The sequence below is a fragment of the Varanus komodoensis genome, unplaced genomic scaffold (genome assembly GCF_004798865.1).
Source record: "Varanus komodoensis strain SLA01 unplaced genomic scaffold, ASM479886v1 scaffold43, whole genome shotgun sequence".
NCBI classification, from domain to species: domain Eukaryota; kingdom Metazoa; phylum Chordata; class Lepidosauria; order Squamata; family Varanidae; genus Varanus; species Varanus komodoensis.
Window position 1 is genome coordinate 6328661 of NW_025335985.1, and position 24963 is coordinate 6353623.

Genomic DNA, 24963 nt, shown 5'->3' on the forward strand with positions numbered 1-24963 from the left:
CGAGGGCGCCCACGGGGCGCCCGCGGCGCGGGTCCTCGCCTGGCCGCCCGGGCGCAGCCCCTACCTCGCCGCTGCCCGCCAGCGCTCCTCGTCCCTGGCGAGCCCTCGCCGCCCGGGCCCCGCCGGCCGGGGGCCTCCTCTCGCTGCGGCGGCAGATCCTGCCCCGCCGGCGGGCGGCACGAAGGGCTTGCCCCGCGCAGCCCTGCCTTGCCGGCGCCCCGGGCCGGGCCGGGCCTGCTCGCCAGCCTGCGGCGCGGGGGTCGGGGCGGCCCGGGGAAGGGCGCCGAGCAGCGCCTGGCTTCGCGCACGGGCGCGGGGGGCTCGCCTGTTCCTGCCCGGGCTGCAAGTGCCTCTGGGCAGCCGCCGAACCCTTGCGCACGGGTGCGGGCCAGAGCCCCGCGAGCCCCGCAGCTCGAAGCCGGCCATGTGTTAGATTTCTGTCCTGCCCCTTTTCCCACCCAGGAACTCAAGGCAGCGTCCACCATTCTCGTCCTCCCCTTCTCCATCTTATCCGCACAACTACCCTGTGAGGTAGGTTGCTCTGAGAGGCCGTGCCGGGCCCAAAGTCCCCCAGTGAGCTTCGTGACTGAGTGGGAAACAGAACCCGAATCGCCTGCGCCCCAGCCCTGCGCTCCTAACCACTACCCCACACTGCCTTTCTGTGTGCGTGGCTTCAAAAGGAGAGGAGATGGCCACCCACGGCTGCTGCTGGTTGCGAGAACGATCGGTTACGGCCACGGTCAGTGGCAGGGTGCCTCACTCGTGTCCTGCTTGCAGTTCTGTGGGCATCAGGCTCCCCACTGCGGGGCAGGAGGCCGCGGCAGGTGGATCTTGGCCAGGTCCGCAGAGCTCGTCTGCGCTTCGGGATGCGGCATTAAGAGCCGCGTCCTGGCGGGAGAAAGAACGGGGCGCGGTTCCCCGCTGGTAGAAATGGCCCCTGCCAATTTCGGCACAAATGCATCCCAGTCTGTGCCGAGGAGCTTGGCAGACAGGTGTGCATCTGGCATCCATTGGGATCCAGGGAGCTGGACGGTGCTGGGTGTGACCCAGTTCACTAGGGCTGGAGGACCAGCACTTTATGCCACAGCTCCCCAAGGCGCAACGTGGACGCCGTCGGGGAAAGAGAACTGGGTGCACTGCAGAGGCCTTCCTGCGCTGCTGTCTTATTATTTATTGGTGTAGCAGCTGACCTTTCAGCCATAAGCTTCACCCAAGGAGGCTGACAACACACAATGCCACAGTATTGCCACAAAAATCAAAATACAGGTGAGCTGAAGGTTCACCGACAAGAGCAGATCAGAGGTAGCTGCAGGCCAGGCATTCTGAAGTGGGTCCCTTTGGGGAGTGGGCCATGGGCCTTGCAGCCGCCCATGAACCCCCAGAATTTTCCAGAACCCCCGAGTGGCACTGTGGGGAGCTAAAACGGGAGCTGGACACAGCGAGCCACCGAGGAAAAGACGGGGTGCTGAAGCTGCCCAGGGAACGCCAAACGGACCGGGAGAGCTAAACATGTAAGCAGCACAAAAGCTCATTCGTAGCCACACAGCCAGGTAAAGATAGGAACGATGGCTGGGGCTGATGGGAGCTGGAGTCCAAAACATCTGGGAAGCGGCAGGCTGGGGAAGGCTGGCTAGAAGTATACATGCAAAACATGAGTCAGAATTCCGTTTTCCTTTTCTCGGAGCACTTTATGTACTTCTCGATGGCTCACGAATGAAATGTGTGTGTTAAACACAGACACAACATGTGGGGTGGAGTTCCCAAGAAACGTGCCCCCCCTTTATCATGCCACCATGTTGAATACCACCCACATGTTGCCCTCAATTGGCAGGCAAAGCCCGTGACCGGATTCTGAGGCTGGGTGAGATGCCTGCTTTTGCAGGGAAGCCTTTGCTGTTTCCCGCCCTCCAATATCTCTGCCCCTCGGCCGGCCGGCTGGCTGGGGTGACCCAGAGAGAACTGCACTGGCCCAAGAAAGGAACGGAGGCATCGTCACTCAGCAGCCACACTTTTAATGGCAGCCAGTCTCGGCTTTCTGCTACCAACACGGTGAGGCGGGATAAGATTCCGAAACAAACTCAGGATGAATTATATAGCTGTCCCTCTGTAGCCCTCCGGTTCTTTTAAAATGGCTTGTGTCCCACCTGCCAGGGAGAGAGAGGGAGTTAAAAAGGAGCAGCGATGGTGGTCCGTCTCATGCCGAATATCCCTGGCGAGGGACGGCTTTGCCTGCCCTGCCGCAGCTGGTGGCCCGTGGAAGCACCTGCGCTGAATCCTGGGATTTGCACCTGTCCCCGCACCCGTTGAGGCGCACGTGTCTGGGCCACATTTTGGGACCTCCTGGACTGTAGATGGGGGCCTAAGAAGAGGCTCGTTGGCCCGGTGCTGAGCTTGCTGCCTTTAGCAGGTATCTCAGCCGGGCCCGACATCTGCCCGGGCTCAGCTCACCCACCTGGACCAGCCTAGGATGGATCCCGGGGCGGCACGGCAGAGGTGAGCTGGTTGGGTAAAGGGTCAAAGTGAGGAATGGGCCGACGTTTGCGACCGGCAGTCCTGGAGCCACGATTCCACAGGGATGCGAGGTGCTTCCAGACGGGACGTGCCTGGGGTTTGCAGTCAGAAGACACTCTGCCGCTGCTCCACCTTTTCCTACTTCGCTGATGTTTTGTGGAGTTAGAGAGCCAAAAGAGCTGACCGAACAGTGCCTAGATCCTCTGTAAATGAGGCAGGGCAAGGGCATAATAAAAGCCTCATCTGGAAGCACCCCCTGTCCTGTGCCCATTTTGCTTTTAACAGTAAGTTTCTAGACCTCATGGATGCAGGGGAGACCTCCTCAAGAGTGTGCAAACCCTCAGGCAAAAGTGAGTGAGCCAGTACTTCTGTGCTCCTCGTAAATGAGTAATGTGACACTTTTCTGAACCACCTGTCAAAGTACCTGCAGTGCCGACTTCCTGGACTTTGCCCCATTCCTTTTCTCTCCCGCGCCTTCCCAGCCCTTCCGTCACAACCCTCCAGTGCTCAGCCCAAAGCGCAGCCTTCCCCAGCCAGGTGCCCCCTCCAGAAGAGGCATGGGACTGCAAACCCCATCATTCCCAGCCAGCATGGCCCTTGGAGGGGACCTGGTTGGAGGAGCTGCTCCAGACAGACCCCCCCTTGATTTCAATGGGGCTGGTTTGTGCTGGGGGGGTGGGGGGCGGTCGCCGAGCTTCTCTCAGAGCAGCTTGGCACTGAACCTTCTGTCACGGCAGGTGGACAGTCGGTGCCACCTTTTCCTGCCAGGTGCCGAGATGCCCTTGCCCACTGCTGCACCAGGGGCAGCGTCCTGAGACCCCCCCCCCTTTTTCCAGACCCCTGGGTGCTCAGCTGCAGCGGGGCGGGGTGTCCCTTGCCTGGCCAGAGTTCCAAAGCCCTGCAGCCCTTCCTGGGGCTTCGCTCCTGCTCTCGAACTTGGGGGCGAGCAAGGCAAACCGCGGAGCACCTTGAAGGCAGCCATGGAAGGTCTTGAGTCCTGCCTGGCAAGACCCGTGCGTTTATTTATCCCTTATTTATCCTGCCCTTTTCCCCCCCTGTGAGGAAACCACTTTTTCATACAACAACCCTGTGAGGTAGGGTAGGTGAGAGCCTGTGCCTGGCCATAGTCAGCCGGTGAGGGTCATGGGCTACGCAGGGTCTCCAGAATCCCACCCCTCTAACTGCAGCACCGCACTGGCTCTGCATGGCACTCTTTCAGCGGAGTGTTTCTGTCGTCGAAAACAATGCATTTTATTAGCAGTCTTCATCCTCGTGAAAGTCCTGCCCTCTGCCTTCCCTGGCGAAGGCGAGACCCTGCGGGAGCTGCGGCTTGGCCTGGTACTCCGCTTCCCATCCACCCCAAGGAGCCCACGCAAGGCCCTTGCTCCCTGCACAGAGTTGTGTGTGGATGCACGATCCCCGCGCGCGCGCAGGCACGCCCAGCGGCCCGTGCTCCCCATCACCGGGGCGGTGCGTGCCCAGGCAATTAGCGCCTTCAGTGCCGGAATTCTGGAACATGGGAGCCTGTCCTTAGCCTGGGAAACCGGCCCGGAAAACGGAAGGGCAAATGAACGAAGATGCGGCAAGGTCTGTGTGTGTACATGATAATTGCCGCGGGGGTGAACTGTTTATCTAAGTGTGCAAAGATTTCCACATCTAGTTTGTTCGCAAGCAAATCCTGCTAGGGGCGTGTGCTTCATGAGGCAGCCCTTTGCAGTTGCGTCTCCAAAGCGGACGAAGGCCAGTGCTGAGCTGCAGTGTCTGCGTACCCTAATTTTTGAGCTGGGCTGCCAAGGGTGGGACTTTCCGAAAGGCCTTCGTTCACAGTGGCGCAGAGATGACTTGACAGCACATTGTGACGAGTTGTGTGCAGAGATGCAAGTAGATTTATTATATCTGTGCCCTGCTTTTTCCCTGCAAGGAACCCAAGGTAGCTTACAAGATCCTCCCCTCCTTCCGTTCATCCTCACAACAACCCTGTGAGGTAGGTTCATCGGAGACGCCATGACTGGCCCAAGGTGAATTCATGGAATTACATGGCTAAGTGGAGGCTCGAACTTGGGTCTCCCGGGTTCCAATCCAGCGCTCTAACCACTATGCCACACTGGCCCTCCCGTAAAATAATCAGCAATTAATTTAATCTCGCCATACCGTGGCAGCCTGTGCTGTCTGCCCTCTGCATGCAAGCTGCCAACGGGCAGTCCTGTTTATGCTTCGCTTACCTTTAAACTGGAATTGGGCAGGTCGGCCCTTCAGATAGAGTAGGGCTTTAAGCTGAGCCGAGGTTTTAAGGGGATGGCTTCTGTCAGCACAGCCCACAGGTATCTGGGGGGCCACCAGCTGCTCCCCCCCCCATCATAGGATGCTTCTGCAGCAGTGCTTTCAGGAAGCATCAGTCCCAGGCCTGCTAGGCTTTGCCCACCCCAGGAGAGCTCAGGATAAAACCAGTAAGTACCCCGAGTGCACCTGGGTCAACACACTGTGGGGAGGGGGGGAGGCGGCCAGCCAGGCCGTCCTTTGGAGCAGCAGGTATGCCATGGTGGCCTGGTTGCTCCAAGGGAGCCTCTGGATTGCCCAGATCCAGCCCGAAAACCCTGGCAGCACCTGGCCGGCAGTAGAGATCTGGGCGTCCCGGGCCACCTGCCCCCACATCAGACCAGCGTTCAGGCTCCTTACTTAAGGTTCATATACAGGAAAGATGGCGGCAGGCTGGGCATTGGTGCACAGAGCAGCATCTCTTGCTGGTGATCGTAGTACGGGAAATTCCTGGAAGAAGGAAAAAGAGGCCGCCGTCAGAGCAGCTATGGGTGGGATCCTGTGCACTCCTGCGGGGAGCCAAGAGCAGGGCGTGCATACAGTTCTCCCCTCTTCCCCAGCAGCGTGTGAGATGCAAACGTCGGCGGGAGCTACTGCAATGGGGGAAACGGGCTCGATGGCCCCCCACAGCTCCACTCGGAAGTGGCCGTCCTCTCCTGTCGCGGAGACACACTAGCCTTAGATTTAGCCAGGCTTCTCCAACCTGGTGCTCTCCAGCTGCTCTGGGCCGCAGCTCCCGGAATGCCCCAGCCAGCTGCCTGCCGCCAGGGCACCTGGACCGAGGCCGCTGCATCCTGCTGCCAGCGCTAACGGCCACCAAGCGGCCCGTCCCCCTTCCATTTTTCTCTGCTAAAGCTGGGCTGGTGGTCACGAACTGCACCTTGTGTGTGTGTGTGTGTGTGGGGGGGGGTCAGTATGTTAATTGCAGGTTGTGTGGAAAGGGAGTGGGGGATGGGGGGCTGAGGCCAGGCAAAGGCTTAAAATGTTAAAATATAGTCCAGTTCTTGAAGTAAAGCCAGAGACCTTTGATCGGGTTGCGGTCAGGCATGTGGAGAGATGGGTGGAAGGGGTAAATGGCTTAGAAAGGAAGGGCAGAGAGAGCTGATTTCAGACTGCATGCAAATGCAATGCTAAGCAAATGCCCGTTTTCTGCGCCTGACGCTTGCGCAGTCGCCCCTATCCAGGCTCCAGGAGAAAGATGATGCCCTGAACAGGCCTGTGTCAGGTGGGTGGAGGGCTGGCTGATGCTGTGGGGGAGGCAGGCTGATCGCGGGATGCTGCTGGCATTGGGCCAAGGCGGTGGCCGGCTGTCCCCACGGTCCCTGCAGCTCACCCACCCCGCTGCAAGGCCCCAGAGACCCCTGCAAGGTCTGAGACGGTGGGGAGCTGCTGCAGGCGCACCCAGAGAAATGTGGCCCGGCTCCTGGTGAGCGCAAGCCCGCCTTTCGCAAATTCTGCTGCTCCAGGCGCCCGCCTGGGGAGGGTGCCCCCAAGCAGTGCCAGGGGCCGAGCATCACTGCTGGGCCAGGACTCCCTCCTGGGCTGGGTGTCCGGATTTTCTTCTCCGGACGCACCGGCAGCCCAGAGTGCTGGGGGTCCGCCACACATTTCCAAGTTGCCCCTGTGGGCTCCAGGACCCTCAACCTGCCGAATGCACAACATGCGGGGGCGGGGGGGGCAGAGGAGCGGCAGAGCATCAGCACCCCGGAGAACGGATTCAGGTGAACAAGAACGAGGTCAGAGAAAAACACCAGAGATAGCCAGGGGACTAGAAACTTAGCTCCTGCCAGGAAAGGCTGGAGGAACTGGGTGTCTTGTGACTTGAGAAGAAAATGTGGGGCAGAAGCAACTGAAACCTGGGCACAGAATTACAGGCCTAAGCTACAGGAAGGCAGAGCTGGGCTGAAAACCAGAAAATGGGTCAGAGCGACGCAGCCAACCACCTAGCGAGGAGGAGGTGGGTTCCTGGTACAGGAGGCCCCCTAGCAGAAGCCCGACCAATATCCATCAGGGAGACCTGGCCCTGGATGCGTCTTCGAGGGAGACATGTGCTAATTTTGCAGCTTCCTCGCTTATGCTAATTTATACATGTCAGTGCCCATTTATAAATAATCATAATTTAAATAGAAATCTTTCACCGCAGCAGAGGCCGTCCCGTGACCCTGACCCCGTTCAGGTGCCTCACTTTGATGGAGAGCAGATTTTACAGCTCTCTTTCCCCTGCCGCCCCCGCCCCACGCCGGCTCTCCAGGAAGGCGGGCCCCTCTTGCCTGCACCCCCTTGCAGCCCCCCTTCCCCAGCGAGCCCCCCGGGAGGAGGGGTGCAGGCAGCAAGGGCCCTCCGAACCTTACAATCCTCTCCACCAGCTGGCTGATCTGCCTCTCGCTGCTGGGCGCCCCGTCCACGTAGTAGTCCATGCCCCGCAAGCAGTAGTGGCGCCCGGTGCAGGGGCTGTGGTAGCCCTGGTACGGCACCCGGCCCGGCACGAGGTAGCGGTGCTGGAGCGAGGGCAGCTGCTTCCGGGACAGGCTGTTCAGCATGTTCACCACGACTTCCCGTTCTGCGGGGGAAGAGAGGCGAGCTGTAGCCCCGGGGAGCGCAGAGCGGGGTCTCGTCTCCCGGGGTCTGGGTGGGCTGGAGGGCAGGCACGGCTGGTCCCTCGCCGGGGCCCACAGATGGCCTCTGCCTCCTGGGCGAGCAAGGGGCACCATGACGAGAGGGGAGGAGGACGAGCCGGTGGGGGTGGAGGCGAGGGGTGGGCTCCCTGCGGAGGGAAGCCTTGCCCGGGGGCCCTCCAAAACTCCGGGCGGGCACGGCTCAGGGCTCCGCGTAACACTCGGGGTCACCCAGCGAAGTCGGTGCATTGGCGGCAGGCTCAGGACAGAAAGAAGGGCGCACGATTCTCACAGCAAACACCGGAATAGCAACAGTCACCTTCATTCCTTGCAGCTGGACAGCAGCTGCATGAACGGAATCTCCATGGCCAGGGGAATACACCCCCAAAGATCGGTTGCTGGAGAAGAGGAGCCCCTGCGGACTTTCCTGCCCGAAACCCTGGGGGGCTGTTTCTGCCGCCAGTGCTGACAGTGCTGGGCTGCAGGGCCGTCTTAGCGCGTGGGCCTGTGGGCACCTGCCCGTGGGCCCCATACTAATCTGTGTATGTTACCCCTTGGAAAATGGGAAAACCTCCAAGGTTAACGGTAGTTGTCGTTGTCATCGGGGCCCCAGTGCACGGCTTTGCCCGGGCCCATCATGCTGTTCCGACGGCCCTGCTGGGCTGGAAAGGTCCGAGGACTGATCTGGTAGAAGGAGGCCTCTGCCACTTTGATCCTCGGCCTCTGCTATTCATTTAAGTGGGAGTTACTATTTTATTTAAAACAGCAGAGTCTTGTGCCCCTTATAGATGATCACTTTTCAAATGATCCAAGCACTTGTGGATTGTAGTTACTTATTGCTCAACCTCAAAGGCTGCCACAAAGAGGAAGGCCAGGTTCTCTTCTGGCTGATCCCAGAGTGCAGGACACGGAATCATCAAGTCAAGCTGTGACAACCCAGGTTCAGGCTGGACATCAGGAGAAGCTTCCTCACTGTCAGAGCAAGCGACAGTGGGACCGGCTGCCTGGAGAGGTGGGGGGCTCTCCCACACTGGGGGCATTCAAGGGGAAACTGGGCAGCCCTCTGAGTGGGGTGGTGTGACTTGGTGCCCTGCAACAGCAGGGGGTCCAACCGCCTGCCCTTCGTGGCCCCTTCCAACTTCACAAGTATTGTTCTCTGACTGTATCCCCACAAAGATAATCACGGTTTGCTGCCAGGTACAAATCACAAGGAAGCTGTGGTTTGTTGTCCATCTGAAGGTGGGCTTATTTAAATTGCAACTTCTTGTGATTCTGGACCCCATTGTGATTGTGAATCTGGACGCCACAATTTAAGAAAGATGCAGGAATATTAGAAAGGGTCCAGGGGAGGGCAGCAAGGATGAGGCAGGGTTTGGAAACACGGCCCTGTGAGGAGAGACTGGGAGAAGTGGGTATGTTCAGCCTTGAGAAGAGAAGGCTGAAGGGGACATGATATCCCTCTAGAAGTCCCTCGAAGGCTGTCCCAAAGGGGAAGGTCAAGATCTCTTCTGGCTGATCCCAGAGTGCAGGACATGGAATAATTAATTCAAGTTGCGACAACCCAGGTTCAGGTGAGAAAGCTTCCTCACTGTCAGAGCAACACGGCAGTGGGACCGGCTGCCTGGAGAGGTGGGGGGCTCTCCCACACTGGAGACATCCAAGGTGAAACCGGACAGCCCTGGGTCAGCCCTGAGCGGGATGGTGCAATGGGGTGTCCTGCGACAGCAGGGGGTCAGACCTGATGGCCTTCACGGTCCCTTCCAACTCTCCTGTGATTCTGTGATAACTCTTAAGGAAAAATCTGCATCCCGGGGTGAACAGAGACAGTCACCTCTGCTTTGTCCCTCATCTGATCTTCTATTGAAGGCAACTTCGGAAAGGGAAGCTAATAGCTGGCTGAATTACATTTATCCTGCCCTGCAAGGGCGAAAGGCCCCTGGCATTTTCTGTCTCAGACACCAACCCGCTTCCAGCAAATATTCCAGCCGAAAGGCCCTGCCTGGGCGAAGTCCCTCCCTCCTTGCTACCTGCCAGTCCCCGGCTGTCCTACCCAGGAAGGCGGCAGGTGGGCGAGTTTACCGTAATTGTTGAGGCGCTCAGGTTTCGGGGGGTACTGCATGGGCATCCCACGGAGTATCGTCTCCATGCCGGCCTCCTGCAAGGCAAGGTTGCACCGTGTGAGTTGCAGGGTGTGGGGAGGGGACACCATGGGGCAGCGAGGCCAAGAGCAGAGTGCGTCCCTGCTTCCGCCCCATGTGATTCAGTGTTCCCTGGCCTGAAGGAGCAAGATAGAAACAGCACGCGTTGAATTGCATGCAAGCCAAAGAATGTGGCACAGCCACGGCCTGAATGGAGAGGTGGGCAGGGAGAGCCAGGTCCCCTCTGCGTGATAAAAATGGCCTTTTCTGGACAAGGCTGCAGGGCTGCAGGTGGGTCGGTGAGCACCTGGTCAGGACCGGTTTGGCAAGAAGGCCCGGCTGCGGAGCACACCTGGGGAACAGGGCCGTGTGTTTTACCGCCAGGGCCTGTTTTTTAGGTAAACAACTGTGAACACACCTTTGTTGTACAAAAGGTTTAAGCAGAGAGCATCTCGTCCGCCCTTCCCCAGCGTGGCGCCTGCCACATGTTTTGGCTGCAATGCAGCTTCGCACGGCTGTTCTTGACCCATTTCCGAAGGGGGTGTTCCGACAGTCTAAGTGGGCAGCTCCCGAGATGTGGGGGCCACCAGGGCCATGAGTGGCTTTCACAGGGGACGCAGAGGCTAACTCATGAGGATGGAACCTCCATGATCAGAGGCAGTCTACCTGTGAATACCACATGTCAGCAGATAAGCAGGGAGGGCTGTGAGATACCGTCCCTTAGCATTTGGTTGGCGGCTGTAGGGAACTGGGCTAGACTAGATGGAGTTTTGGCCCCTGAGAGCGCGGCTGGCGACCAGCTTCCAGTCCAGGGCTGCCTTCCCCTGGGGAGGATCTGCTCTGGGGGGTGGGGGAGCCATAGGGCAGCAGGGAGTAGAGCCAAGGCAAGAGACGCCCCCTCCTCCTCTTCCTTCAGGCCACCCTTCCCTCTTGCTCCCCATCCCATGATCACGCTTGCTGTAGGGCCGAACTTGCCCCGTGTGGCCAAGCCCCCGTCCGAGGCTCAGTCAAAGCTCCCACGGGGGAACAGCACCCCAGAGAGACGCATGGAAGAGGCCTCCCCACTGGAGCAGGAGGGGGCGGCTGCGGGGCAGATGGGGCAAAGCAGGGGTGCGGGGTGGGAACGGGCCACGAGGCGCCACCTGCCTGCAGCGCGATCCCGCAATCCCTGGTAACAAGCACCCGAAGGACCCGCACAAGGCCCCCCATACACAGCCCTCCCCCCCCCCAATGCCTCCCCATTTCGGGGCAGCCGGCCACTTCCCCGGGGAGTCGCAGGGATTACCCGGGGGATCCGCGGGAGGTAGGTGGTGTATCTGTTCCAGGCAGCGCTGTTGTAGGGCCCCGTCCGCCACGTCGCATACCTGTCGTCTCCGATGAAGACGGGGTTGAACCTCTCTGCAGTGGGGAGAGAGGAGGAGGGCCTTTTCAGGTGCAGGGGCATCCCTTGGTGTGCGGGTGGGGGGGGCGTGTGCCTGGAAGCTCACGGATGACGGCTGTTCCCGGGGGTGCTGGGCGGGTGGGGATGTGGCTCAGGGCCGCTCGCCCTTCCCAGCCTTTCCCGCATCCCTAAACTGCAGCCTCGCTCAGAACGTCGGAAGGAGCTCCAGCCGGGGGTCCATCCCAGGCGGCCTCGTTCCGTTTCTCCGAAATGGGCGGCGGGATCCGGGGCCTCGGGAGGCGAGGGGGGCTGCCCCACACTGGAGGGCACTCAGAGGCGGCTGGGCAGCCCCGAGGGCAACGCTTGAGCTGGGGCCCTGTGCTGAGCGGGACTTGGACTCCATAGCCCATCTTCCATGGCATACCCACTGCCCATCAAAGTCCTAAGCAGATGGGAGAGGCACATCGGCTCCCATTTCCGTGTTCGGAGGCTTCCGTGCATGAGGGTGGGGGCACAGGACGGTGTCTCCGGACAGCCGAGGGGAGGGCCAGAGGCACGGCCAGGGTCCCTCGCACCAACAGCTGTGCCGGCTCCCAGGGCGCAGGGAGGGCCCTCCGAATCGGAGCACTTCCAGAAAGTGAGTGCAGGACCTCTGGCTGCTCTTCTATACCACAGTTTTAAAGGCAAACTTCAGTGGCGTCTCTTAGGTTGCATTCTATGGGTCCTGCTGCTGTGAAGCACCCAGAAAGTGGGCAGATGGGATGAATGAAGCGCAGCACAGGCCGGCTGACGCATTCACAAACTGGGCCTGTCACATGGGGGGAGCATCTTTTCCTGAGTGTAAACATGCATCTAATAGGAAGCAGAGGAGCAATGAGATTATGGGGGGCACGAACACTTCCTGGGCTGTACACCTTCCACCAGGTATTCAGGCGTCATGTCAGGGAAGGCTGGCCTCTGCCCGTGGGGGTGTTCCTGGGCACATGCTGGCACCCGCAGCTGCTTGGATGATGGGACATCTGAAGGTCCTCAGGTCGGGGAGAGCAGGTGGAGAAGCTCAGGAGAACTGCAGGCGAGGTCTGGCCTTCTGGGAGCACCCAGATGGCCCCTCCCCTCCCCTTTCCTGGCCCCGCCCCTTTCCTGGTGGCTAACCTGATCCTGGCCATTGCACAGTTCTTCCCCCACCCCAAGAGGCTTGGGCACCTCTCCTGTGGCGTAGCTACAGGCAGGGAGAGCAGCAATTCAGCCCAGGCTGGGGCTTTGGCTCCGCCCCCTTGCCTCCAGCTCCACCCACCCTGGATCGCCGCCCCCTGGAGCTTTCCGAAAGGAAGTCAGCCCATCCCTGCTGTAGCAGTAGGGGGCGTCCAACGGATGGGGCAGGGGGGACCCCAAGGCTGCTTGACAGACGGGGCTCCTCACTGGGAACACGGGGGGCCTCGGGCAGCCGGGGGCCGGGGGCCGGTCCCGCATTTGGATGCCGGTGTGCGGGACGGCTGCCGTCCACCACGGGCCGGGAGGGGAGCTGCGCGTCCCCGGAGCAGGTGCAGGCGGCAACCCCACCTGGTGCCGGCATACCTTCCTCCCTGGTCACCCAGTATTTGTACGGTCGGTAGGCCGTCGGCTCGATGGAGTTCCTGTAGGAGTATTCCTGCTCTGCCTGCTTCACCATCTTCTCCAGGTGGGCTTGGTCCACCGGGTGCTCCACTCTGGGCACCGTCAGGCCCTGCAAGGCGGGGAGAAGAGAGCCACGGATGCACGGCGGGCCGGTGACAAACCACCCTCTCGCCTTCCCCACCCCGCACCCTCGGGGCCTGCTGGGAACGAGCGGCGTTATAGACCTGGAGGGCACCGGGGTGGGGGTGGCGTGTCCCCCTTCCCATGCCCTTCTGTCCTCACAGTAACGCCGCCTGGTAGGTTAAGTGAAAAGAGAGCACCTTCGCCCACCTTTTGTGCACAGTTCGGCACGTCACACCAGCTCCAGATAAACAGAAGCTGTATCCACGGATCCATCTCTCTGGGACGGGAAGCCATGCGGAGCCTTGCCCCCTAGGTCAGAGCGCTCAGCCTTGACCACAAAGTTGAGCCAAAACCAAATCTGCAGGACCGTCTGCACCCATAAGGACCTACCCGCCCCCTTAGGTCAGCCCAGGAGGCCCTTCTATGAGAACCACCCCCCAGGGAGATGGGGGGGGGGGCAACCAGGCGCAGGGCCTTTTCCACTGCTGCTCCCCATCTCTGGAACTCCCTCCCTAGGGAAATCCACCTGGTGCCGTCTCTATTTTCCTTTCGGTGCCAGGCGAAGATGTATCTTGTTAGGATTTTTTTTTCACATGTAGCCTGCATGCTGTGGCCCTTTCCAATTGCTTTTATAGATGCTTGATTCATTGTGTTTTAATTGGTTTTAATGTATTTTACTCTGTTAATATGTTTTATGCAGTGTAAGCCGCCGAGGAAGGCCTTGGTGGTTATAGGCGGCCTATAAATACATGTAAATACATAAATAAATAAATAATGAAGATGAAAGCCTCTGGTGGTTTTCCAAGGCAGGGCTGATAGATTCACATAAACAGAGTAAGTCGAATGAGACCAAAGAGATTGATTTGAAGTTGACCTGCGAAGAACAGTGAAGAGAGACAACCTGAGCCCTCCTTTGGGCTGGGTGGATTGAAAACGCAACACAACGCAACACAACACAACCTGTCACCCTTGGACACAGACAAACAGCTCCAGGCCAGCCTCACCGGGACAGATCTTGACCCAGCAAAGCCGCGAGGGGTGAAGCGAACGCTCCAGAGCTTCCTGGAGAACCGCCCCAATGCCGGGGTTCCTGGGGCGCAAGGGGCCCTCCGGAGGGCCAGCCAGAAGCCTCCTCTGCCGAGTGCCTGCACAGCAGAGCCGCTGGGGGTGGGGGGGTAGCCAGGGGCAATGGGCTGGGGGGGCAGCCACGGACCGGGAGAGCAAGCAGCCGAGGCCGCCTGGCACGGACTCTGCGCGCCGAAGCAGACGGGGCAGATCCCCGTCCCGCCAAACACACACGGCTTTCCCTTTGCCCTAATCCAGAAGACCAAAACAAAAGCAGAGTCTGCCTGCTGTAGGTGGCGGCGTGGGGGGCACAGGGAAACTTCTGTTATGGGCAAAGGAGGGTCCCGGGGGTCTGCCCCACTTTACATTCAAGAATGTGAACGAGTTGTCCAGAAAGAAACTGGGCAGCCCTCTGAGTGGGAGGGTGCGACGTGCTGTCCTGCCACAGCAGGGGGTGGACTTGATGGCCTTCACGGCCCCTTCCAGCTCTACTGTTCTAGGATTCCATGATTCTATGAACTGCAGACACCAGAGCAGCCGGAGAGCACCTTCGTTGACACGGGGGTGGAAACGTTGGTGCCCCGAACCCCCCCAAACACCTTTTAGGAACATGGGCTGAGCCGGGCTTTTGCCTGGGCGCCGACTTGAACCCTGCCAGTCCATCGGCCCTTTGGGTGCTCACACGGGCCAGTGCAGAACCAGAACCAGAACCAGTGAGGGGGCCCGGCCAGAGCGGGGCGGGCGGTGCAGTGCTGGCTGGGGCTTCCACTCGGCACCACGCTCTGCCTGGCGCTGCCGAGGCCCCGTGGGAAAGAGATCCAGTTATCCCTTAAAAGCAAGCATCACTCCATTCGCAGCCTGCCCTTCCCCACTTGCAAAGGCCCCCTGGGGGGGGGGGCGTGCAGGCGCCTCCTCTCCATTTTGCCCTCCTCACCACAGACCCCTGTGAGCCAGGTGAGGCCAAGAGTTCACGACAGGCCCCAAATCAGCCTGGGACCGCTGGAAGGGGAGCCGCACCGGGATCTCCCGACGCCCAGCTCGGCACTGTAACCACTAGGCCATGCTGGCTCTGACACGTCTGATGCTCTTTTACTCACATAGCTGGCACTTCCTGTCTTGATTTTCATGCTTCCCAAGTAACTGGAGATCCATGGCTCATTCCCCGTACACTAGTCTCGGGCTTATAATAAATTATATGTATGTATGTTAGCAGCTGTTGGAGGTCATCCTTCCCAACCGGTTGTGAGAAATGGGCGTGTGCACCCATTTTGCCTCTTTCCAAAGAGGTCTTCTGGTGCCATCTCTGGGGACTTTCCAATGCCGGATAAAGTCTTTTCTATCCTCCTGGCTTGCTGTGGTCTGTTTAAAGCTGTGTTTTCCAACTGTCCTCTGCTTTTAGAAACTTTTTTTATATGCCTTGGCATGTCTCTTTTGCGTTTCCGTTTTTCTGTGCTTGCTGCTTCCGGCTGCTCCCATTTGCAAGGGATGGCGGTGAGCTTCCTTGCTGGTTTTAACGCATTTGCTTAGGGGTCTTTTTTACTGACAGACATCCCTGTGGGAACCGCGGCTACAGGTGCTTCTGTGCCGAATGGAAGACAGAAACCAACAGGCGAATAGCCATTCCTCTGTCCTGCTGCCTTATCCTTGCAGTGCCAGAGTCCCTAAGCACCCTCTCCTGCACCCACCTGCCTGGCCTTTCCCTACATACACCTGTAGAGAGTTACCTTGCTGATGCAGTTGCTCACGCCCCCTAACCTGAGCGAGGGCTCCGTATAGCTCTCTTTTGTGCGGCGGGGTATTCGGTAGGAGTCTGTGTAGGTGCTGATGGGTGTGGCTGTCTTGTGCGAAAAGATGAACATCGTGCTGAGGTTGCTTTCCCTCAACGCCCCGCCTGGACCCTCAGCTCTGTTCTCCGCGGGGCTCTGGCCTGCCTAGCAACGGGGGCTTTTCTGCTCCCACCTGCAATCCGTACTACCTTCTGACCAAGAAGAAAATAGAAAGGGGAGGCTTTGCAACTCGAGTAACGAACTGCAACCTGTCAATGCCGCTCAAAACTCACAGCCCTCCAATCGCCCCTGGCCCTGCTTGCATCAGCTGCGATGTCACAGTCAGGGAGGGAGCCATAATACAGGTGAGCAAAAAAAGAGGAAGGGGAGGGGGTCCCGGACCTGGTATACAGGGGGGTGCAGAAGCATCTTCACTTTGGAATGCCAGGGTCTCTCTGCTGGGACGGCCTTCCCAGGCTTCCTCCCAGCATGCACCCCTGGGGGCACCGGCTTGGAGGCGCTGGCCCGAGAGAAGGACTGCCTGCCTGCCAGCACCATCTCGTCCGACTGACTGGCCAAGTGCTTCCAGAATCCCAGAGCAAACCTCTGCTGCAGGTTCTCCACCAGGAGTTGCACTGAACGGGTGCATCTTCCTCTGCTGAGCTGGTTGCTCTAAGGAGCTGCCCCAGAGCTGCTGCAGGAGCAGGAGCAACCGAGCCAGACCTGTGAAGCTGCCCTTGGCTGAGAGACGCTGGAGGCTGCCGGCCAAGCGTGGTCCCTCCGCCAGGAAGCCGCTCGTGGGCAGGCAGCGCTTCCCAGGCCCATTCAGTTAATTGATATGCTTACGTGGTCCATGTCACCCAATCGTCGGAGCTCTCCGGACAATTTGCAGCACATATACAGGCAAACAACATCAAAAGCAACACTAGAAGGTTATCCTGTAACGCCCTGGGAATGGCCTGCATGCAAAACTGCTTCTAGGGCAACCCAAGACATGTTGCTGTTGGGACAAAGGCCAGAGGGACGGAGGACGGACTCTACCTGTCTGACAGCACCTGTCTCGCAACCCAGCCAGGACAGCGGTGGACTTTTCCTTCAGCACCGTCAGCAGGCTCCCCTGGGGCGCACCAGGTGGGCTGCAAGGCGCATGCCTCCTGGGCTTCCAGTACTGCGGCCCACCATGCACCGTCTTGGAGCATGCTCAGAAGCAATGCAAATAGTGCTTTCTGCAGTGGGCGGGCCGGGCCGGGCTGGAGAGATTGAGGTGTGTGGGGATTTCAGATCCCTCGCGCCAAATAATCGGTTGCATCCATGCTGCTTCTTGAATCCAACACTTTCTGCACTGGTGCCATCCATGTGCCAGCCCCTCCCGCCACTCCGTGAAATCTCATCAAAAGCGGCACCAAGCGACAGAGAATGCGTGCAAGAGTGCACACCGATGTGCCAACTGACACACTCAGCAACACCCAACACTTGAGCCGCACCCGTTCGGTGCAATTCCTGACAGGGAAACTGCGGCGGAGCAGGGTCGTCCCTTGCCCTCCGGAAGAATTCCCGTGGAGCCGCACGACTGCCTTGGACTTCTTCCCCTGCTCACTGATCTAACCCGCCGGTGTCCGCGTCCGCGCACACAACGGCCGACCGAAAATCAGGGAGCGCTAACAAAAGCACATCCGCTCCGATTGTTCGTGCAGCTGTCTGTGGATGGAGATAAGGCAGCCCCTTATTAAACACCCGACTGGGAGCAAGAGCTGGAGGCAGCCTTCCAAAAACCGGTCGGCCAGCTCACGCCCTTCCAGTTCGAAGCTCTGAGGAGGCAGTATGGAAAGGGTTCCTGCATGCCCCGCTCACAGGGCCGTTTCGGAACTGGATGGTGAAACTGGGCTCAGGGACACCTTCAGAAGTGTCGGACTACAGTTCCCAGCACTGCCCAGCCAGCATGGGAGTTGTAGTGCAACACTCCTGCAGAGCACCAGCTGGGGAAGACTGCTTTGTTTTGTGCCCCAGTCCACATGGCCAAGCAGTAAATGAAAAGAAAGAAAGAAATTCCAGAAGCAAACCAATTCTCGGTCTTCTGAAACTGAGAACTGGGCCCTGGAGCTGCACCTGCCTGATACCTGCTCAGTTGCCAGCACCTGCCGGCAGAGAAGGCTCCACCCACCCTGTGGAATGTGGGCTGCATGATTTGGACCACAGGCGAGCATCTTTCCCGGCTGGTGGCAAACGGCTCTCCGGCTCGGGACATGCTGAGCCAGGCCTGGCTCTCCGGCGGGGGCTCTCCCCCACAAATTGTCCCTCTGCACACTCACTCTTCTCTCTTCTGAACGCATCATTTCACAAACAGGTAATAGTAATTCTTTTTCTGGACTCATGGCGGCCTTCCGTTCCTCTGCAACGCTTCGTGGCCGAATGAAAGATGCTTCGCTTTATTCGGCTTTTTGTCTGGACTGTGCCAGCCGCCCTTCAGCACACAGAGAGGCGCTGCAAGCGGACGCACAAGCCAAGATCCGTGCAACTATGCACAGATCGCTCTCGGGGCGTCTTGGCTGCAGGCGTCTCCCAGGTGCTCACAATCGCTCACTCAGGGATGTCTGCCGGGCCTCTTCAGGACTTTGCCACCCTCTACAGCGCCCCCACACCCAGTTGTCGAGGCACGCTCGTGCTTTTTGTTATTTTTTTAAGTGAAGAAAGGCTTTCTCTACAGGAGGAGCTCAAATCCGGCTTTTCAAGAAGGATCCTTCTCTCATTTTCTTTGTGAGAGAAAGCAAGCATCATTTGCATGCATTTCTGTTCCTGGGGCTTTGCTTGCGCTTATTGTGCGACCACAGTGCGGTGCTACCTTAGCGCACAATGGCTAAATTGCACAAGCCTCCGTTGCAATGGGTTCCCTCGCTAGCCCGGCTCGAAGGAAAGCCTGAAGCCCTGGGAGAGGATGAAAGCCTCGTGCAAAAGTCCCCAGTGGGGGAAGAACCCCGGAGCCTGCTGTGTTTGGAGGCGCCAGCACGACCTGCCGCAGAAACGCCTCAGTCACAGCCCTCCCTTCTCTCACAGCACCAGCTCGTGCAGCAGGGAAAGCCAGAAAGGCCAAGAAGAGAAACTCCGAGGGGGAACACAACCTTGTGTAAAGGACACTTTTCCTTTTCTGCCAAAGGAGCAAAAGCCACCATCTTGATAAAATGCCAGGCTAAATGTCTCATGGAGAGAAGTCTTCAGCGCAATCTAATTGACCCCATTTAGCACTGTAATAGAGGAGTGGAGAATGTGCTGGGCCACAGGTGAGAAAAGGTCATTCAGGCTCCAGCGGGTCGCCAGCACGGCTGATGCGCAGAGTCAGAGATGCTTTTAGGGAGAAGAATCTTCCTTCAAGCACTGGAAGTCCGGCCCAAAGGAAGAGAACCGCCGGGGCCACACGCTTGCACAAGGAGGAGGCAAGCAGACCAGCCCCGAAACAGTCTGAGCAGCAAGCAGCTGGCAGCGTCGAGGCTAACGGGAACGCGATCCGAAGAAAGGAAGAGGTGAAGGAAGCGGTTGGCCGCTGGATGACGATGGAATTAGAGGAGCATCAAGAGGGAGGAGGGGGTTGCGGAGAAGCTGAGTGGATTCTTTTCGTGGGTCTTTTCGTGGGTCTTCCCAGCAGAGGATGGCAAGCAGGTGCTTGTCCTGAGCATACGGATTCCTGAAGGGAGTCCGAGGAATTCGGGCAGACAGGAGTGACAAGAGACGAAATTCAGCTTTACTGACAAGCTGAAGGTCAGCCAGTCACCCGGTCCAGGTGGTTTCCATCCTAGACTTACCAAAGAACTCAAGCATGTAACTGCCGACTGCATACCAAAAGAGTTAACATGTCTCTAAAGTTAGTCCTTGTACCAGAAGACTGGAGAACGGCCAACGTAGCACCAATTTTTAAAAAAGGATCCAGCGGGAGGTCTGGGAAATTACAGGCCATTTAGCCTAACATCTGCCCTGGGCAGTGGCAACAAGCACATAAATAAATGGGGGCGATCCAGCAGACACGGCTTACTTGGGCTTCCAAAAGGCTTTGACAAGCTCCCTCAACAACGGCTCCTGAGGAAACTAAGCAGTTGTGGAATGAGAGAGAGAGAGAGAGAGAGAGAGAGAGAGAGAGAGAGAGAGAGAGTTCCCGCATGGATGACTGACTAGTTAAAGAACGGAGGCCTGAGGGTGGGAATGGATCTTTGGTCTGATCCAGCAAGGCCCTTCTTACGCTGTTACGTGCATAACTTTAAACAGAATGGAACCAGAGTAGAGATCCAGCAGCAGTGGAAAGATCTAAAAGCACAGCTAGAAAATTGAATAAAAACGGAGTGCTAAAAGCCTGGGAGGATGAGAAGGGGAGAGCATTCCAAAGAGGCTTGTCAGGCCCTCTGTTGTGACGATATTGCCCCCTGCCCCAGGGAAGGAGGAGGGTAGGAAGGCAATGAATGCCCCCCGGGATGTATCCCCAACGCCACTGTGATCTGCGTCAGCTTCCGGGCCACTTCGCCGTCCGACATGAAGCACCGGTGCAGCTTCCAGAGCCCTAAACAGCTTTAGAGCCAGCTTACCTGAGAGAGCATCTTCTCCCATGAGCACCTGTCCAGACCAAAAGGTCATCCTCAGAGGTGCCCCCACGAGAGAGGTGAAGCAGGGCCACCACGGAGGGGGCCTTTCAGTGGCCTCACCTGCTCGTGTGAAAAGCGAGGCACCGAAAGTCCTGGCAGATAAAGAGGTCCGCATCTGCTCCTCCCCCAGGGGCCCAATGCAGGGGCCAGTCAGCCCCTCTGCAGAGTGGGCTCCCCCCCCCTTCATTCTCCCAGCCTGTTGGCACTTAAAGAGTTGCTTTCTTTTTAAGGTGCTGCAGTTTTAGATCATTACATCGCTTCTGGATTTTACTCTGGTTTTTACTTTTATCCTGTGTTAAACTTCGCAAAAGCTTTGTGTTATGATTTATCGTGTTTCCTTCCGGGGTTTTAAGTTCTGCTAACTGCCCAGTGACCTTCGCCTACACAGTAGCCTGGGAATGCCATAAATTCAGGAGATTCAAATAAATATATTAGGTACGGGTGGTTGCAAAAGCCTTCCTGGGCAGCAAGCCAGGCAACCCCACAGAGGCTGGAGGAGCGGTCGGGAATAAAGATCCAGGGAAGCCTGAACTCCTCTGGATGGTGGCTCAGCCTGCAGGACCGCAGCACAGTAGATCAAGGGGGCCCGCAGCCCCATCAGGAGGAAGAGGAGGGAGCTACTGGTGGCAGCTGACACTCTGGGGGCAGTAGCCCCTTTCTCCTGCCCTCCCAGGTGCCTCAGACTTCAGTTCCCATCACTCCCGGCCAGTATGGTCAGTGGTCTGAAATACTGGACGGGGGAGGGGGTCCCAGCTGTTGGCTGCATTTCAGAAGGGCACCAGGTTGGGGAAGGGCGAGGGAGCTTTTGCTTTCAAGCCCAAGTGGATTAAAGTTGAGGACCGTTCCAGTCTGGAGAAGCTCCTGCAACTATAACCGCTTCACGCCACTCTCATGCGTGGCACTGTACAAAGTAGAGCGCTGCGGTCGCTGCCACCCAGTCTAGGGGTCCCTGGCCTTTGGGAACCCACGGCCCACCGGGGAACTCGAGCAGCGGCCATGGCAAGCATCACAAAATGTCTCCCACGATGCTGGCACAGGGCCCGGCCAGTGAAAACAGGCAGTGCGGGATGGGTGGGGAGGAAGGCAGCACGGGAGGGAGGGGAACAGCTCTCGGGGAGAAGGGAGAAAGGAATGGGGAGGCAAGCGGAGGTCTGTCCGGATGGGGGAAGACTTGCAGGGTGGGAAGCCTTCCTTCTCTTCCTGGACCCAGAACAGTTGAGCAGTCACTAACAGGAAAAAACTGACTCTCCTTGTGCAAGATGTTGTTTGCAGGGGGCAAAGAACGGGCAGCTTTGGAGGCACTGCTTGCTGTTCCCGTGGGTGGCTTGGATCACAGTGGGATTGGAGGGTTGGGGGGCAGCAGCAAAGGCAGCGTACAGAAGCGGGCTCTGAGCAGGAAATGGGCCGAGCTCAGCCTCGCTTTCCTCCCAGCGGCAGCACGCAAGACGGTTTGCAAGCCGTCCAGAGCGCTGACGGGCTACAGCCGCTGCGCAGAGACGTTTTAAATACATAGATGAATGAATGAATGAAAAAGCCTCTTCTCTTGCACGGGTGCAGGGAGCACCTGCCGCCACATGGGAGATTCCGGCTCATCTTGCTTTGTTTTCTGAGTGGGGGGCGCAGGCCCCCAGAACTTGCATGGCTGGGACAGCGCGGGCCCCTTTCTAAACTCCCTGCCCTCGGTGATTAGCTGCCTATTCACATAGTCTAACAACCCTAATTAGGCTGGCTAATAATTGCACATGTTTTGCAGGAGCTCTCCAGACCTCGTCATCCTGCGCGATGTTCCAGAAAGCAAGCTGGCCGCTGGCTGAGATGGGGGAGATTTTTTTGGGGGGGGGGGGAGGCTGTCTGCACAGGCTCAGTGTTCCAGGTTTTTCCCTGTTGGTCTTAAGCTGATCTGGAGGAGAGGGTCTGCCCATCCTCCGCCACATCGTCCGAAGCGTTCAGCCCCACCACCGCACCACCCCTTTCCCCGCTGTATCCCCGCTCCTCCTGCCACAGGCTTTTGCCGGAGGAAGCGATCCTGGAGCCATTGTGGCGATCTCGCAAAGGCCTCACGTTGCGTTGGGTTAGGGGATGTTTTCGTAGGGCCAAGGTCGGTGCCTTGGGGCGTGCCTATCCCAATTCCCCACGGCAGAGGGCAGCACTTCCATACAGAGAAACATAGAAACAGAGCGAGTCAGAACGGGTCCTCCTGGGCCATCTAGTCTGACCCCCGGCTGCAGCCAGCTCCGCTCACAACATGCCCACCACGTCGCACTGATCTTTTCGGGGTCTCTATAAACACAGGAATATTCCGGTAGATACGACCAAACCAAGGCCAGGGAAGGCAGGGAAGTTGGTCGGTTTGCAACTGGCGCCCGCCACCCTCTGCCCACGCCGCCAGGGAGCGCGCGCTTTCTCCCCTTTCGATCTCGCCACAGCCCAGCGGTGGCGCTTCCTTTCGCGAAGCTCCTTCCCGAGGCTACCCGCTTCGCGCGGCCTCCGGCTTGCCGCTCCCATCCCGCGACCCCCCGCCTGCCTGCTGGAAGGCCGCGCGGCGCCATCCCGCCCTCGCCCTGCGTCTCGCTCAGCAACCCTGGCAGCGCCTCGGGGCAGGGACCGCGCGGGCGGCGGCGGCGCTCGTGCGCTGCGTGCGCGCTGCCCGGGGGGCCTGGAGCGGCCGCTGACTCGGCCCGGCAAAGCAGGCGCCCCCCGTGAGCCGCTCGAGGGCGGAGGGCGCGGGGCCCCGGGGCGGGCTTCCGGGCCTGCGCGCAGCTCGGCGCCTGGGGGCCCCGGGGGGCCGAGCTGGGTCCAGCTGCCTCTGCTCCGGTCCCTTCCCGGCTGGGGGACCGCGGCGCCTCCGCGAGCGGAGCGGGAGGGCTGCGCGCGCGGCACCGATCCTGGCCTGCGCGCGGCGGGGGCCGGAGGCCGGGGGCGGGCCCCCCCAGGAGGCGCGGCCCCGGGGCGCCCTGTTCGGGCGGCGGCTCTGCGGCTGATGGCCGGCGCGGGGGCTCCGCGGGGCAGCCGCTTCGGGGGACAATTACGCAGCTGTCCTAATTGCGGCGCCTTTGATTTTACTGTAAGCCACCGCAGGTCTCCTTTGGGAAAGGAATGGAAGGATGAGCAGCACACGGGCCCGCAAAACGTCCCTTGCTCGAGGGAGCAGGGCAGCTTTCGTCAGCCTGTCGCCCTCCGGACCTGCTGGACTGCCACTCCCATCATCCCCCGGCCTGGAAGCCGGGAGCAGCGGTGTAAAACTTCTGAAGGCACGGGCGCGGGGAGGCAGCATCAGACGCTCAGGGGTGGGGTTAGGGTCTGACGTTGCTGACCGTCTCCAACGTGGCGTCTGCCGTGCTGGGTGGGGATGATGGGAGCTGGAGTCCCGCACATAGGAGGACACGGGTGGGGAAAGGCAGGCTGCGGGCGGGTTCTCTGGGACGGGCTCGTGTCCCCTTCCAAAGGCGACCTGATCTGCGGGGCAACCCTCGCTCCCCCCGGAGTCCTGGCTCCCCCCGGGTGGGGGCATCCCGCCGGGGGCTTTACCTGCGTCACGAACTTGTTCTCGCTCCACAAGGCCAGCGGGGGGTCCTCGAAGGTCTTCTTCATGGTGTTGGGGGGCCTGAAGGAGTCCGCATAGGTGCTGATGGGCGTCTTGGTCTTGCGCGCGAAGAGGAACATCTCGGCCTCGGGCAGCGCGCGTGGGGCGCACGGCGTGGGCGGGCGCGGCTCGCGGCTCGGTCGGGAAGGGCCCCCCCACTGGCTGCCCTGCGCGGTGAAGAAGGGGAGAGGGGCTCCGCATGCCGGCGGGACAAATTGGTGTGTGGCCGCCCCGGGCCCGCGCCCCCCGCAGCCGGCCCCGCATCGCGTGTGATGTCACAGTCGGAGGGGCTGCCGCTGCGCGCAGGGGGCGGCCTGGCGGGCAGGAGGGCCCGCGGGGCTGCCGGGGGGCCGAGGCTTTGGGGCGGGAGGGAGACGAGGAGGCGCTGCCGGCCTGGCATCGCGCCTGCGCCCCCTCGCCTCCTGGGGGCGTCGCCTTTCCGGGCCAGGTGAGTGTTGGCTGCAGGCCCCCTGTTGGCTACCAGAGCCCCCAGGAGAAGCCCCCTGGGGCCGAGGACACACGCCTGGAAAGGGAGGAGCTGGTGCCTGGACGGAGGCATTCCCAGATAATGCAGGTCGCTTCGTGATGATCTGCAGCCCACCCTCCAGCCTTCCTCAACCTGGTGCTCTCCAGAGATGTCATCTCTCAGGCAACGGCCACGCTGGCTGGAAGTGATGGGAATTGCAGTCTGACACAGCAGGGGGGCACCGGGTTGGGGAAGGTGGCTTTGGCATTAGCGGCGGGCTCCCTCTCGTGGCCGCAGGCGTTATTGCCATTTTTGCTTTCCACGCTTCCTGCCCGTAAGAGGCCGCATCGCAAAACCACCCGGCGCTACAGAGATGCAGTGCAGCACCGTGCAAGATCGGGCTTTGCGTTACAGAGCACGGCAAAGCTCCCACGGTGCGCGCTTGGAGGTCACGAGTTACAGACTGCTTGTGGGGCCCCAGTGGGGCTGCAAGGAAATACCAGGCCGAGGTGCAGCACCCCTGCTCGTTCCTCGCGGCACCAAAAGCAGCGCATCTCGAGGGCAGACTGTCTCGCAGGGAAGTTTGCCACCTGTTGCTGCCTCTTTTTATCATTTGTCACCTTTTGCGGGAACTTCCTGACTGCTCCCGAGAGCGATGCCCAGAGGGACTTCACATGCACAAGCATCTCTGTGCCCCGGGAAGGCTGCAGTGATTACTTCCCTGCTGTGGAGTCAGTGCGCCCAGAAACCTCACAGATACCCC

The 24963-nt window shown here is 59.6% G+C and overlaps 1 protein-coding gene across 2 annotated transcripts; it reads right to left on the reverse strand.

The window, feature by feature from the left end:
* Positions 1–2007: 2007 nt before the first annotated feature.
* Positions 2008–23814, reverse strand: CUNH9orf24 (chromosome unknown C9orf24 homolog). Of its 2 annotated transcripts, none has more exons than XM_044444010.1 (7): positions 23680–23814; positions 12537–12684; positions 10866–10978; positions 9522–9597; positions 7179–7387; positions 5188–5277; positions 2008–2144 (listed from the first exon to the last, which is right to left on the reverse strand). In XM_044444010.1, the coding sequence occupies exons 1-6, from the start codon at positions 23812–23814 to the stop codon at positions 5188–5190; spliced, it is 771 nt and encodes a 256-aa protein (XP_044299945.1). In that variant the 3' UTR covers positions 2008–2144. The 2 variants fall into 2 exon arrangements, with proteins under 2 accessions (XP_044299945.1, XP_044299944.1); XM_044444009.1 differs by having other exon boundaries at positions 7174–7387.
* Between the last annotated feature and the right edge of the window lie 1149 nt (positions 23815–24963).